We start from the raw sequence: 17523 nt of genomic DNA, 5'->3' as shown, positions 1-17523 counted from the left end.
ATGAATTTCAATTGATAACATTCGAAATTAATAATCTGATCAAATGGCATTGATGCATGATATATAATACCATTAACGTATTGTATAGAATAATACCTTTTTGCCGTAAATGTTGGGTTTCGGATTTCAATATTTATAGTCTATCAAGGTCAACCTACGATTTTCTTCTTTTAGGGGAGCCGTAAGAAGCTCGTTTTACTGGTTGATGTTACTGGTTGATGTTATGATGTTGTGCAAGACATCTTTCAATTTTTTCACCACGAATATTACCCTGTCTGTTCTTTTTCATTTATTGTTCAGGCTGTATTTTTGGGAAACTCATGTTTACCTTTTGAATCTTCTTTATATTTTGTATCGCTTGTCTTACTAAGATAGGGACAGTTTCTGTTATTAAAACTGAGAACAGTAAAAAAATTGTAAACTCTTAGAGTGATATATGTACTCATGTATTGAAAATTGGCGTTGTAATCTAACGACGGATTTATGACAAATATATTTCCTATTAATTATATATTATTTCAATTTACTACTACATTTAAAGTAATAGTAGTAGTCACTTTTATCTCCTTACCATACAATATCGTATCAGACTTATGGGAAGTCTCAAGCGGAAGTTAACAAAAATAAATGTCACAAAGAAGAATTCCATGTTCATATATGTAGTATCTAGAATATTTAGGGTAGATTAAAATATTGTAGGATGAATGGTTTGTTGTGCGTGCGTGAGGGCGACCAGGTCGTATTGCGACGGACCGGCGCCGGGATGTTTGGGAAATAGTGTGACTGCGTTTAGACAATTTCGAGTGGCTGAAAGAATGCGAGGAAGAGTGTCTGGAACTGAGCGACTGAACCGTGAGAAAAGTGTGTACGTGACTGCGTGAATTTTGACTATGGACGGAAGATGCGAGTGAGAAGGGTGCAAGGGTGAGAAAGACAAAGCGAATGGGGGTGTGTGATAAAAGCCAGTGGAAATGCGTGCATGGGGACATTTTGGTGAGCGACAGCGGAGAAGAACATTTTTGGTGCGAGAGTCGTGTGTTGTATTTTTACGTGTTGTCCGTATTGTTTTCTTTATCTTATTAAATATATATTGTTTTCCTATTTCTCTTTTTACTGAAGATCCACATTTTCAATATCATCATCAAATAGTAAACCACCACCACTATATATATATATCCATATTTACTCCGAAGCATAACATTTGATAATGAAAAAATAATTTGTTTTTGTTTGTATTAAATTATTGATTATAAAGTAATCTTGAGTAATTATGAAAGAAATTAGAAAGCAATGAGTCAAACAAACACTGATAAGCATGAAATGAATCTGTATAACTGTACACATTTTTGGGGACATTAGGGTAGACTGAGGTGAATCGGATCAGCTCAGATTCAACAGCGAAAAACTTATAGTTAAAATTTAAAATCAACATATTTTTCATAAATTTCTTATTAAAAGACATTCAGCTTCAGTATCAGCAAAAAATGATTGAAAAACTTAAAAACCTTCGTGTTATAAGCAAAAAAGTGAAAGGTGAGAAATATTCAATTCGCCAAAATGTGCTCAGTGTCAATTGGATATTTCTCACTTTTCACTTTTTTGCTTATAACACGAAGATTTCTAAGTTCTTTAATCATTTTCTTGCTGATATTGAAGTTAAATGTGCATTAATAAGAAATCTATGAAACAATATTTTCATTTTCTATTTTAACCTTTTGTACAAAATTTCAATATTTTGTACAAATTTTTTGAAAATTGCACAATTTAATGATAGTAAAATCAATTATTAACACATTTATCGCAAATATTCTACCTTGTAACACTACATCAATTAGCACAGGTTTCCTCGTCGCAAAGATCACATTGAACCCAATCTTTTGATGGTAGGTGGATCAATTTTTCATTCCAGTAAATGCAATATTATTTTTTGGAAGTTCCTATATTTATGTTATTAATTCATCCATCATTATTAGTGTTTATCCTTCTTTTAATAGTGCCCTTCTTTGGCCCAGTCTTTAACTTCTTTTATTGTTTGTCAAGAAATATCATTTTATTGACATGTGATGTCAAATATAAAATTACTTTTTGTAATTTGTTCAACAAGTAAGCCTTCTTTGTACGATTCTACAAGGTATATGTGTACGATAAATTTCCGTAGCTCAACGAATGTCCAGTTCATTCAAGTTAACTTTTATTATTGTGTCTCTTATTGTTTCTGGGCTCCATGATCCCTGTTTGTGTCTTTCTGTACGTCTATATATAAAGAATCATGGTATTTACAATCGTAGACATAAGAAAAGAGGGAAAACAGATCCGATTCGCTCCGCACGATTTGATTCGAATAGCCCCGTTTCGAAGGATTTCAAAGTGGATACGATAAATGAACAAAATACAATATAATAATCTAAAGTACATTAAATATTGAATTTCGACACCTTAGAGACTGATAATAATCAACATATTTAAATTTCCAAGCTTAGCTTACCATTTTAAATGTGAAATTTCGAATAACGTATTTTAGACTAGCCACAAATTCGTTGTGTTCGCTTCGATTCTAACACGTGCTGGTAGCACACAACGGTTTAAAACAATTGAAGATGTATTGGATTAAGTGTAAGACAGGTGTACAAAGTAACATGGACATTTAGTATGCTGATATATATAACAAAATTACAAATATGGCCAATATTCTTGAATTTGAAAAGTTTAAAAAAATACCACCATAAGGTCATTACTATTCAAGTATGAGTAAGTTTTCTTAAAAAATTCAATGATTCCTTCATTTTTCCACACTAATGTAACGTTTTAAGTGTAAAAAGTTATTTATTATGAAGTTTTAAAAAACGTTGATTATAAAAATATATGTTACTTCTATTATAAACATAAACTGTAATATTGTTATGTCATTTGCATCTTCTTTTTCGGATGTTTTCATTCTTTTCTATTACTTTTATTAAGTAATGCCTTTTCTTTTAAGAGTTTTATTCAGAGTTTACTGGATCAAATATATATCCAGTTTCATTAGAACTAGGAAAAAGTTAATTAGAAACAAAAAAAGTGCAACGATGTACCAAATTAGTGCAAATAGATCTTTTTTTAAATAACACATTACATTGGTTTCTATATAAATCTATCTCCTTAAAAAGATTTCGATAATTACTACAAAACTGGACACCTTCATAAATTTTAACGAACTTGAAATATATTGTTTAGATGAGTATTCTGAACGCGTTTTTTCCATACGTATTTATATGTAATCGTCACTTGGCCTTAGTTTCCCAGATACGCAACAAAATAATTTTACCAATATTTATTTAAATGTTATATATTTTTTGAAGTTTTGATATAAATGTCAGTTAAGTTAAGGTTATTTATAAGGAAATTATAGATTAAAATAGTACTCAATGTCTGTTTTCAACATATTTCCTCAATGTTTAACGACGCCAATGTGTAATATCCACGTACAAAGTATATGACCCCAAAAAAGTTATTATCTTTCGCCTTACTGATTTAATAAATCTGCTGTGTATTAAAATTAACAAGTAAAGATTAGCGAAGACCTTTTGCGTAATCAATCAGTGTATCTTTCCACAATTAATGTGTATTGTAAACGTTATGATCCATAACATATATTATGACAAATGTAACTGAACTTTTATTTCGTAGCCAGTGTAACTTTGACGATAAAACAATATTTGTTCGTATGGTAGTTGAAATATTTCCTGTTCCGTAGTATCAATGATAAAAGTCAACAATAAGCTTTATCACTACAAATCTTAATTTTTGTTTTTCTTTTATTAGAAAATTCAAATACAAATGAAATCTAAGTCTAATTTAACTTAAATGTACAGTCGCAAAAAGTCCATAAAATTGAAATAAATATTAATAAAACTAAGTAAATTAAAATATATTTCAAGCTGATTAAAATCGATGAGGACGTTCATTTTCGTCGAGTGTTTATTCTATATTTTAAGAGTCAACAAAAGAAATACCGAGGAGTCAAGCCGACTTTCCCAATCTTTTCTGTGGAAACCCTAAGAGTGCATCTATTCAGATTTTTATTGGCATATAATTCAGTTTGCATACTACTAAATTAATTTCTTTAATAGTTTCTCAGAGAAGCATCCGTTATCTTTTCAATAGTTCATCTGGTAAGTCTAGTGTTAAATGCAAATTGGTTCATTACTAGAAGTTGAAGTATATCAATATTAAAAAGTATAAATCAGAGTTAGTAGATGAATAAAACATACGTATCTGGGGCTGTTGATGTCGAATGATGACACGGGACCAGTGGCAGCGTTTGCGTTATCAACGGAAGTGGTTCGGAAAAACAAACGTCAATCATGGTTCGTATTTCTTTAAGCCAGAGGTACATACCTACATATGTCGTATGGCACGCTCGATATGACTGCATCGGAGAGAAAATTCTAGTAATTTGCTATTTTTAAATAAATAAGCACGAAGAATAGTAAAATAAAACGCAGTCAAATCATTGTGGGGGAAAAAATCAGTGCACAGCAAATGAAATTAGTTATTAACACTAAAACTACCAGACGAGTCAAAACGACCCATTCCCAATGTCTTCTTTCTACAATTATTAAAAAGATAACACATGCTCCTCCAAGAAATTATTAATATGTTGAATGCCGCATAATTTCACGTAACAAAATGATCAAATTGAAAAAAACATAATATCAAATTATTTCATTGAATCGTTTTGTTATTATTGCACGTTTATCTTGCTCAATATCACCGTATTAGACAGTATTATTTATAATATAAAAATATTTGCAAATAATCATCGTTTAATTGACTGAATTATACATAGTAGTTCAATTTAGCAGTACGAAAACTGAATTGTAAATCAATTAAAGTCTCAATAGATGTACCCTTGGAGTTTCTATAAAAGAAGTTTGAAAAGTTAATTCAACTGCTTGATAGTTTTAGTGTTAATGAAATTTATTTAACGTATAACTATTAGTATGAATTTAAATTTTATTGATTGTATATATCTCTAGTACATGGACTATTTATACAATAAATGAAAGTAACACTTAGATTTTTATGGAAATAAACTCTATTGAACGAATAAGTTAGTCCATTGCAGAGAAACAAAAATATAGGATTTCACGGTTAACATGTCACTTACAATTAGGACCGAGGAATGTACACAACCGCACTATATAGGTCACCCTTCTAAGAAGTGGTTTTGAAGAAATCTATCAAAAACAAGAGAAACTTTGTTACGAGCTCGAAGGTTGTTGCAGACTATTGTGAAAAAACAATAGATTATCGAAACTATGATTCAGAAGTACATCCACCAAAAAGTTTGTTTAAAAAACTGTTAAGAAGTTATTTTGGCACAATACCGCAGAACTTTCGAAATGTCGCGAATAAAAATGATATAACACGGCATAGATAATTGTCAAACTTTGTTCATAGGAAAAACATAAAGAAACGTCTGGCTTTTGTTTAAAAGAATAGATACAAACATTTTAGTATTAAATGCAAATACCGACTCTGCTTTATAAAATTAAAAGATCGTTAAAATCGAAAAATGTTTGATCTTTGAGCTCCTGTAACTTTTACAGAAAACGTCGCATAACATTCCGTCTCAGCTCATTATAAAGCGCGGAGTTTCTATTTTCGCATCCCGTAAGCAATATTTTCCTACAATGCTTTTACTTCGTACAACGGGAAGTAAACTAAATATACTTTCTCGTTTCCAAAGCTTTAAGAATTTAAACATTTCTGTGAACATTAAAAAATTGTTTTCAGAACTGAATCCACCATGGTTTTGAATATTGAAGTCTTCCCTTTATAATGGCCTATTAAAACTTGATATACGATTTTTCTTCGTGATTTTATTCAATTTGAATGAAACACGTGCTGTCGACATTAGAATAATCTCGAGTACAATATACGCGTATTAAACGTACAAATTAAACACACGCACACTAAATTCACGTATTAAACAGATATTAGACACACATAACACACGCTAATCCGTTGGATGACCAATATTATCTATGATCTGCATGTACGCACAGTGATTCGTTGTTTCCGATAGACTCACTGCAGATTTAGGAACAACTATGTAAGTACTTGATTTAATGTTTGGATACCATGGTGCTTGTAAAATTATTGGTTTATATACTTGCTCGAAACATAGTTATGGAATTTTTGGTCCGTGATGGGTTAACACGTTGAATGTCGTACGATTTCATAGAGCAAAGTACACAAAATGAAAAAATATAATATTAAATTATTTGATTGAACTGCATTATTATTCTTGCACGTTCATCTGGCTGAATGTCACCGCATTAGGTAGTATTATTTATAATATAAAAATGTTTTCAAATGATCATCGTTTAATTGAGTGAACTATAGTGATTCGATTTGTTTGGGGGTACCGGTGACCCCATGGCATTCAACGTATTCAAGCATATACTTTAATTTATAGATGTATGAAATTAATTACTTCAGCTTTTATTGTTAAATGCATAGACAAATTGAAAACGAAATTAGATTAAATTTCAAGGTTGAAAAAACATTCAGATACGTAGATGACGCGTAAATAACATTACAACTTTTTGTTTTATTATATAGGCACATGTACAAATAAAAATAACGCTTAAAAATAACAATAATTTTAATACTTTATTGGGTGTCAGATTCGTTTAACTACATGCTAAAAGCGTGATCGGATATTTGAAATGATTTTAATTAAATAATTTTGAATTACAGATGACCACTCTTCTGTTAAACATAATTTTAATTCTTCTTTTGTCCTTACGGATATTTTTTGAATATTACGATCCAATGGAACCCTTAAATTCTCTCTTGAATTCGGATCCGATAATTGTGGAGGAGGGTGCAACATTTTTGTGCGACGTTTACGCTTTATGTTTCAGTTCACTGTCCTGATAAAATTATAAATTGTCACGAATATCCATATTTCTAGCAGTGAAGAATTAAAGTTACGTTTGAACGAAGTAGAAGAATGGTCGTCTATCATTCAAAATTATTTAATTAAAATCTTTTGAAATATGTCCTCATGTTTGCGACATGTAGTTAAACGAATTGGACACCCAATAAAGTATTAAAATTATTGTTATTTTTATTTATACTTGTGTCTATATAATAAAAAAATTGTCATGTAATGTTACGTGTCCGAATACTTTTTGACCCCGGAATTTAATTTAATTTCGTTTACAATTTATTTTTATATACACCAATAAAAGTTGAAATAATTAATTTCATACATCTGTAAATTAGAATATGTGCTTTAACCCATCACGGAAATTCTATAACTAAGTTTCAAGTAAGTATATAGAGCAATAATTCCACAAGTATTTACTATTGTGCCCAAATATTAACCAGCCAACACATTGCGTACCAGTTAATTCTTAGAAAACTGGCTGATTTTTCAATGAGATCAACTTATAAGGTCGTAATGTATCACTATATGCAAAATATTCAAATATCTTATTATTATTTTATAAGTATTAAACAAGTAATCAGTTCTAATATAATTTAATATTTTTTTCAATGGTGTGGTAGTTAACAAAGTTACAAAGGTAGGTTTAAATAAAAACGAGATTTCCCATTTCCGGTACGCAATGTATTAACTGCGTTCGACGAGTATATACATCATCTTACAATACAAAATGTTAGTAATTTTTTCAACCATAAGTTATTTATTTTTTCAGGTAAATGTGTAATTCTTCTTCGTTTTGCTTTAGTTTTTCGTTAGAATATGTCACACGTACATTCGCCCTGGGTTTAACGAGTATACACTTTATTATTTGATTTTATTGCGCGCATAATGAGAGATTTTTCAAACTAAATTCCACAGTTAACTGTTTAAATCGATTAACTGTATCTCCAATCCTTGAATCGCTCCACTCAGAGTCCATCCGAAAGATTGATCATCCTGTCTGTTCACATTGCCTTCTATAGATGCCTAGCATATATGTAAGTATCTGAAAATTGTGGAATTCAGCAGCATTCTAGATCCGACATTCCAACGTCATGCTACCATCGTGTCAGTCAGTACTTCGGTTCGTTTATGGAAATCACTTGATGACTAGGTTAAGGAATTCGGGCGACTGATTAGTTTACATTTTTTCTCGCCCAATGTTCTGTTGGGTGTACTTCTTAATTTCTGATATTTTCGATCACTAATTCACTGTTCGTTAACATGGTTATATTTAACCAACGAGAACTATAAAACTCTAAACTAGAAAGACACTTCTTACCCTTGTGCCAAATTAACTATTATGGAATAGTGGAATACATTGTGGAATAGTGTAGTATACATTTGATAACAAAATTTGGATTGTGATAATTAAAGAAGAAGTATTAATTATGAGAAGATCTAATGAAACTTTTTAAATAAACATTTATTATAATAACAGTGTTTATGCCACGAGAAACCCAGAAATCAATGGCAGCAACTTTCAACATACACATTGTAAATATACACGTATGGATAAAATATCAAAATGATGATAAGATTAAAAAGAATTATACATAAAACGATATTATTTATTATTGAGTTACATGAAAAAAACATAAAGAGATAAGCGCAGACGGATAATAGGAGATAAATTATTATATTTACAAAGAGTTGCAAATTTACAATAAATAATTTGTTTTACAAAAAATAAGTATTTTTCTGCAATAATTCAATAAATATTTCGTATTTCTTATACGTGCAGATTATACACCGTGCGTATTTTACATTGTGCGCTTTTTTCTCTCTCCGTTATTATTGATAAAATTAATAAATATATTTACATATCAAGAACAATTCAGCGTGCGGCAGTTCCGCAGTGCCTACATATGTATGTACGAGCCGCTTTTGCCAGGAATACTAACAATAGATAAACCGCGAGTATGAGGGATATGTATCATTCAAATCCAACATGCGGACTACGATGAAAGTTGATACAATTTATAAAAGATCATGAAATATTCGAGATGAAACTATATTTTATAGTTGTCTATATTCGTGTTTGCACAGTGAAAATATGCCCCAAAGGTGTGAAATATTTTTAAAAATAATACAGAGAAAAATAGTGTAAGTACAAAATTTGAGCTTTTAAAAAAACAAACACGATATAAATTTTTAAACATTCATGGACAATGCTTAGTATAACCCCGTATAACTTCTTTTTTTGTTCATATTTTAAAACCTATCCAATATTTTATGCCAAAGCTAAATCACTGAAAAGTGAGAATACAAATATTATTTAAATTCAGTCACTATTAGTTATGTAGTCACAGAGATTCGTATTATACAGTTATATTTTAGCAGATGATTCAGGAGGTATATTACACCAGTTGCAAATTGAATAAAGGAAAGTTCAAACAAATTCATGTAATTTTTATCTCTGAACTTATTCAATAAAGTAAACTAAATTTTCATTTATATTTAACGGTAATATATTGTTACTAACATAGCATTATTTTTTTAGCAACGTTCCTTGCAACTAAGAATATAACTGATTTTATGTTGGGAACTATTTTTGTCATTTTTCGTAAATAGTACCTTTACGACGCCAAAATTGATTACAGATATACAAAACACTGAATAACCTGTTTCAATAATCCAGATGATAATACGAAACAGATTCTGATGACTACCTCAGAAACTACTAAGGATAAGAGACTTATATAAAGCAAAATTTGCCAGGGATTGCTGAATTTGATTATAGAAACGAAACAAAGGTTGATTTGTTTAATTTATATTTTAACAAACAATGCATTTTTCTTAGTTTTCGTGACAATAAACGAAATTTGTTTGTTATGCGAAATTTTCTTATATTTTACATACGATGAAGTATAAGAATGCGTATGGCTTATTGACTACACTTAATATGATAAATTGAAATAATGGACGAAAGATATAATCTATTGATGACAGGTGAATTAGATAGAGGAGTGTGCTTCTAATTAACGTCTTTTTTCTTTCAATTAATTCTCCTTATTAACAATTAGGTTCCTCCTGGCTACTGTCTGCTTGCCATAATTCTATAAGTATGACATGGGTCTAATTGGTGTCTCATAGCCCCACCACTGTTTAAAGTCTAATAGCCCTAGTGAAAGGGGGAGACAACCGAAGTGAGCACGGCATCCCTCTTACCTTTATGCTGTTCCGCTACCAACTTGGCATAAATGCACAGTAGGTAGAACTTAAGAAGGTAAATTCCCGTTTCAAGACGCCGTTTCTTTAGCGACTTGTAAATTACGATTAAATTAATAAAGAATGACGCTAGGAATTCTAAATTTTACAGGTATGTTTTCTTATGTCTCAAAAGAACACAGTACAACTTGTATACAATTTTTGAGCATATTAACAAAATTATTAAATATTAAGTGTAATATTTAATTTTGGATAGTTGTCATCTTATCTTAATGAGTGACTCGTTTATTTGGAATTTTACGTACATGTGAAGTAGATGTGCTTCTACGAAACGTAGTAAAATTATGTAAATATTTACAACTGTTTTTTAAATTAAACAATAAATATAAAGTTTTCATGACAAAATTCAAACACAAATTTCAAACATTTTGATGCTTCATTATAGTATGGTCGATAACCACATTCATATAGATTAACCCTTTGCACTCGAGAGGTGACTCTTAGTTACCATTTGATTTGATATAACAAAATTACAAAGTGTTATATACAATATTAAGTTTTGTATAATGCATCAATATGTGAAATATTTTTATAAAATGACTTTGTTTCTTAAGTTACGTATGTTTTTTAATTAGTCCGTTTCAAATGGTGTCGTATATGTCTCATCGGAAAATGTCGAATGTTTCTAGTGAAAAGCTTCCGAGTGCAAAGGGTTAAGATTATCTTGTACTTGTATTCTTTGGACTAATATAACAAAGTAAATTGTAACAGGTATATAAAACGAAATATTACACTTAACATTTAATAACTTTGTTAATATCCATACACATGTACGAAAAATTCTTTTTTCTAAGTTTATTGTTATTTAATTTAATCGTATTTTAAAAATCTACGAAAAGCAGCCTTTTCACACGAGAGATCTTTGACAAACTGTCTTGACCCTGTTGGATAAATTAAATACCTAGAATCCTTTATTAAAAATATAAACTTACTGAAGTAGAATAGCTCTGAAAAGATTTATTTTATATTGGAGGCTGTAGAAATAAAACATTGAAAGAATTGTGCTGAAATGAAAAAAAAGCTACCGATTTTACTGCGAGTTTCCACGTTCTTCGATTGTTACAGACGAGTCATTTTGTAATTTTTACGTCTTGCCTCTGATAAAAATAGATTATTAATCCTTTGAGTGCCAAAGAGCGATCTGTCACTCCTCCATACATTTGTGAAAAGTAAAGACCGGTATACCGCTTCTTGATTTTTTAAGTGCTATAGGTAATTCATAAAAAAATCAACTTTACCTCATAAAAATGACGTCAAAAGCTAATGCACACATACCTACTTTTATGTAATTTTATGTAATTAGTCTTATGCAAAAATTTAATTTACTTCTATTCGAAATTAACCGAAATATAAATCCTTTTTCTGCAATCATAATTTTTGCTTAAAATCAACTGGCATTTTTAGTAAATGTGTACAAATTTCCAGTAGAACTTAAGGGGTGTAGAAGTCGTACATTGGTTATTACAATTGGAAAGGACGTTTAAGTAATAATAAAACTATATAATAAAGAAGCTTCTATTTGTCAGATCAACTTGTAAATTAAAATAGTTTAACATTACTTCCAACAATTGAATTTTATATTTGAATTGTTTTAGCTTTCTTTCATTATTTCTGTGTCATTTTTAACTTTCTTTAATTACTTACATGAAGAAACCTTTTTAATTCCCTGGATCTATTTTTAATTTCTACAAGTTTATGTTAAATAAAGGCATAATAGTTTCGATTTATTGTCGGGAATATTAATTCCGCTAGTATTATAAATATTTTAATTTACACTTACATTTATTATATACATAAAATAGAAATTTTTAATAAAGTAGGTAACAAATATTACAGATTTAATTGAAAGGTACAAGCTCCGTATTGTAAAGAAATACTGAATAATCGTAAATATGAACAATTTACCACAATTTATGTACATTACATAGTTACATGTATTCACATACTCGGTCATGTACGAAATACGACAAAATTTCATCTAATGTAACCTTTTTACTTGTGTAAACATTAAAATTTCGATTCGTTCATATTTTGTATGTGAATATATATTGTTCCTGTATATAAATATGTAAGAAAGTAAAATAATATTTCATTACAGAAATGAACAAAAACATATTTTTTTATATATTTAGAAATACATAAACTTTTTGTGAAGTTTACACTATTAGATTTTTCATTCAACAGTACAAAATTCGTTAGTTCATACAGTTCTTTTGTTCTTAACAGTTTCTAAGATATTTCTTTAGAATAGGTTTTGTACTTTCGATTTTGAGGGTTGCTTAGCTTATACCTTAGCTGCAATATAGTATCCGAGCAATAAAATATTTAGTTCAATTTGTGATTGTCGGGATACGTTGGTGAAGCTATAGCTGAAAATCATGGTCTTTTTCGCGGAAATGAATAATTTTATAAATACATCACAAATAACAAATACAATAGTTTAAAATAAACATTTCTTAATCATATTACCCTAGTAGTTTTACATACAATAAAGAGGATTCGATTCATATAAAGAAAGAGATAGATTCTCATTTTAAAAAATAACGTTAGTTTTGTAAGTACTTGTATGAAAAATCTGTAACTGTGAATATATGCAGTATATTGCACTATTTATTTTTGTTTTGCCATATTTTTTTTGTAACTGCAAGCAAAAGAAAAATACGGCTTGTAACAATTGCGTGAATTACCCTGTATAACAGAAAGAGTTTAAATATATCACAATGAAGTAAAACTATAGGTATTGAATGAATTTTTTTTGTAAAGGAAAGGATTGTTTTACATTTTTGAAACTTTGGTTACCATTTATTATATTCTTTCTCTATTACAACGCATTTTTTGTTTTTCAAAATATTTAAAAATGGCGGAGTTATGTCCCTGTTTTTCGGGAAGGTTGTGGTGCGACTTATTAAGTGGTGTAAGCTCTAGCATTGGCTACATTGATTTGAAACAAACCAGCAAGACATATTTCGATAACTAACATTTACAGTTCGTAGGTGAACCTAAAAAAAGTGAAAAATATTGAAAATTGAAAAAATGGCACGCTTTTAAACAGAAACTTCGAATTTTACATGAAATTTTCGCTATATTTTGCACCAAAAAGGTACTTTTATTTACAATTTATTTCATATATTTAGGTTCATATAGAAGACAGTATTGTTATAGATATGTGTGCAAAATTTCAGCAAGATTGATTGAGTAGTTTTTGAGTTATTGGTACCATCGATTTCGAAAATGTAGTTTTGAGATAAACACGTTCAAAGTTTCGATAAGTGACAACTCAATAATTTCAATGACTTAGCAGCTAGTCTGCGATTCCTGCGCCGTACAATATTCTTTCTGTTTCCTCATAGAGCTGATTTTCCTCCATACGTTGCTCTCTTCTTGCTTTTCGAGCCTCTTTGGTAGTTAATGAGGTGCGTCGCTCCTGTCGAATTACTCTCTGTTCGTCGATTTTGTCGGCGTATGTATGTTTTTGCTTGTTTTCCAATTACGGTATTCAAAGCACTCATAGTTCTTAAAACTGAAGCATGTCCTTCGTTAAATAAGCCAGCTGCCAAATATGCTGCAATTTCAATAATTTTTATTCCTGAGTGCAGGTGCTTTGGACCGAACCGCCAAACAGTTGAGTTGAAACTCTCGTTATTGTTCTGAGTATGTCCGCCCAAGCACCTCTCAAGTAGATTCTCTTCAGATAAATCTTCGTAAATTGGTAGGATGTGCTTCTGCACGTCTGGATGCAGTGGTGCAGGATGTTCTATAAGGTCCAAATTTGCTCCTGTAGCTAGAGCTTCCTGCCACCTGCACCAGCTGTCATTTCCTACCGGGCAGTATTCGTGCCTTGGATTTTCTTTGGTGGAGCATAAGTGATAATACGAGGCCATTATGGCTTTCTTCATATTTTCCACACTATGAATATTTCTTCGTATGGCTAAGCCATAGTATGCGGTGAGTTTCCTGATAAGCGCATCAGTCAGCTTGCCTTTTCCACCGAGGTTTTTTGTTTTTTTAATATTTCGAAGCCGGCTGTATGATAATTTTTCTTGTATAACGCAAACAATGAAAGTAACATGTTTACAATGATTGAAAGGAGGGAATTATGAAAGGCGGGTCCTCCGCTTCTAGCGCGTGAATATATACCTGCGGTGGGCTACCGCCTATGAGTCCCGATAGCATCAGAAGGGCTCCGAATTTCGTTTTAAAACTTTGGCACCATACTCTTAAGACGGTATACTAACATCCTATAGAAAAAAAATAGTGCGATTTTTTAAGGTTCTAAAGGTATTTCCCCCCTTAAGCAGTCCACTGCCTATGTTACTTTTTTATCCGACTGCATCCTTGTTCAAGGAACGTAAAAGGTTTAAAATATTCTTAACTGTTAATGCGCAATTATCATTTATTTTATCAGTAGTAACATTTTCATTAATTTTATTTATAACATTTCAGTGATTGTTGCCTCCAAGAATAGAGTTTTTAATTGGTAGGAAATGTTTTTATATATAAAATAATAAACAAAAGCACTAATGAGAAACAGAATGCACATTTTATTATATTATATTCGTATTATCTTTTATGATAGTAGTAAACAAAACTGAAAGTCTAATTATTAGTTAAATTATTTACCTTAGATAACTTTATCTGGATGTAACACGGTATAATCCAACCGTTATGTATAATGAAACGAAATTTTGAAAGCAGATAGTAGATAGAGCAAATAATGAAACGATCTTAAATATAAAATTGTATAATTGTATCGAATAATTATTAGCTTTTGAGGTATTAATAAACAACTTTCGACAAAATATATTGAATTTTACCAGTAGTTAAATATGATTAACAAAATAAAATTAACGAAATAAGACACATTCGTATTTCACTTAAAATACATTAATTACCACAACAATTCAATCACTTAATGGATATCAAAACTGTGACAAGAACTAGAAGAATTCTTTTGTTAACGCAAAATACACTTTAATGGTATTAATTACTGTATATCATCATATGTTCCGTATTATTAATTAATGACAGAGAACTTCAAAGCAGGTTTCGAAACGAATCCTTAAAATTTTGCTTACACACGATAATTAGTTTCTCAAATCTCGAAGGAATGATAATGTTTTTTTTCTTGTTTTCCAGTATATCTTCATATAACTGCTATATGTTATGTTGTATGTTGATTTGTATTGTTATATGTGACACATAACATGGTATTTTATATAGCGTAACCAACATATAGAAAAAGAGGGATTCGAATCAGGTCATCAATGATATTATTATGCAGCGTTTTCTATGAGCCGTAGCTAATCCTCTCCCAGGATGATATTTATAAAATGAAGAGAACTATCGCTTAGCACAGTTTATAGGCGCTTACGCGTGCGAGGATGAAACAATATCGGAAAATTATTTATAGCCTGAATAAGGAGAACTAATGTAAAGCTATTGACGTGTAGGCATGCCATTTAATAATAAACCATGTTATATGACTAGAATTACAAACTTATGGCAGACAAAAGCTGACAACTCTTTGAATAATTTAACGTTACTTGTATTCATGGATTATCCTCTATCAGAATATCAATAGCTTAAATCAGAAGGTATACTCCTCCACGTCATAGTACATGGGTTTTGTTCTCTACCTTTAAAATAGAAAGCATGATAGACAGATCTATGTTTGAATACTTTTTCCATTGATTGTATATATACATACGTGTTGGTTAGGCATAAAATAAAAAATGTAAATCTCTTTCAAGAAGGAAGGTAAATTCGTGCGCTTTTCATAAAAGTGACCTCGTTTCCAAAGAACCGATCACCCGGAAATAATAAAAAATAAAATATAACAGCCGCACAGCTGTTATTGTGTTAAAAATGAAAAATCTACCAAAGAAATAAAAAATAGCAGGAAAACATGTTTTGCGTACTTTTTTAAAGCCTTTACTACTCTGCAAAGCTTTTCAAATCGAAATTTCCGAGTTAAAAAATAAAATTGCGCGAATTAGGTTAAACGCAGGTAAGGCGAGGATTTCAGCGATTTCTTAACGCTTTACCACTTTAACGGCCGATGTAACTTAATGCGATGTCACTGAGGTAGCAGTTATTAGCCCCTTCTTATTCACATGGTTGCACTTGCCATGAATGATGTGGATGATTTCGCTTGCACTACCCTTGACGGCAAATGAACTCGTTTGGAAAAATTTATAGATTATCCCCATTGATCATCACATGCTGCACGTGCATATACTCTTGAATAAAAAAGTAGTACGTGTTTGCTATTATTAACACACTGACGTCGGGTATTTTTCAATTATCGAGTACCTTGCGATTTACAGTAAAACTATTAGTTTTTCTTTACGAATAATTATACGTTTGATTGATAGTGGGAGTAAAGAAAAAACATATGAATTTACAATTTCTGAAAGTGAAACAGTAACAAGACATCCTTTCTTCCACTAGTGAGGCATTTTTAATACAAAACGAGATATCTCGCTTTTCGAGATCAATACGTTAAATTTTCATGAGCAAATTTAGAATTTTCAAAAATTTTTTAATGATTTCATAATAATTTTTCGACTTTCTTTTAGAACCGCTGCAATTTTTAAAACTAACGATCTTTATATTATTTTCAGAATGTTTTGAATGTCTTCTTCGTATAGGTTTTTTTCGTACCATCCTTCTAATAAGAAAACTAAGAGTGAAAGAGAAATATATTCATCATAGATTGCACAACAAAATGTAAAGGTTTATATATTAGATGTACCAAAAGGAACAGAGCTAATTTTTTATAATTTAAAAATTTTTGTAATTTTTATTAGACTTAATAATTTTATTTCTGTAAGTAAATGCAACCTAGATTCATAATGTAGTTTATAAAAACTATGTCATATATTAATAAAATCCCAGCAAAATTTATAACTTCGCACGAGAACGACGTTTCTTCAGGTCTAAGATATTCATAAAACATTTGTCACGTGTGTTTACAAGTTTCAAAATTTCATTTAAGTTAGTTCAATACACTTAGCAAATAAACTGCGCGTTTTGATAAGTTTGGTGTTGCAATTACAATTATTAGTACTTACATCAAGTACTGAGGATTTGCAGAAAAGTAACTGGTTTGGTAAAATATCTTTATGCAGTCTTCAGTGTTTAAAAATAAATTTCATTTCTCTTTTATATTTTTAAACGCAAAACTATGTTTTTATAAAGGATTTTAAGATTTTAGAAGTACCGCGATGCCTACTTAACCAGTTAACCGCGTTCGATGAGTATATACGTCATCTTGAAACTCAAAATGATACTAATTCTTTCAACAATCAAGT

The 17523-nt window shown here is 30.2% G+C and overlaps 2 protein-coding genes across 14 annotated transcripts in view; one reads left to right on the top strand and one right to left on the bottom strand.

The window, feature by feature from the left end:
• mAChR-A (muscarinic Acetylcholine Receptor, A-type) overlaps positions 1–17523 on the top strand; it is a 114699-nt gene that overhangs the window by 27578 nt on the left and 69598 nt on the right. The window lies entirely within an intron of this gene.
• Positions 13512–14197, bottom strand: LOC143174929 (uncharacterized). The gene is given in 2 exon segments (XM_076370957.1): positions 13512–13670; positions 13672–14197. Coding segments are annotated over 2 exon segments (594 nt in total). The 5' UTR covers positions 14107–14197.

This window comes from Nomia melanderi, chromosome 9 (genome assembly GCF_051020985.1).
Source record: "Nomia melanderi isolate GNS246 chromosome 9, iyNomMela1, whole genome shotgun sequence".
NCBI lineage: Eukaryota > Metazoa > Arthropoda > Insecta > Hymenoptera > Halictidae > Nomia > Nomia melanderi.
Note: the sequence above shows the minus strand (reverse complement) of the source record. Positions and strands in the feature narration are given on the sequence as shown.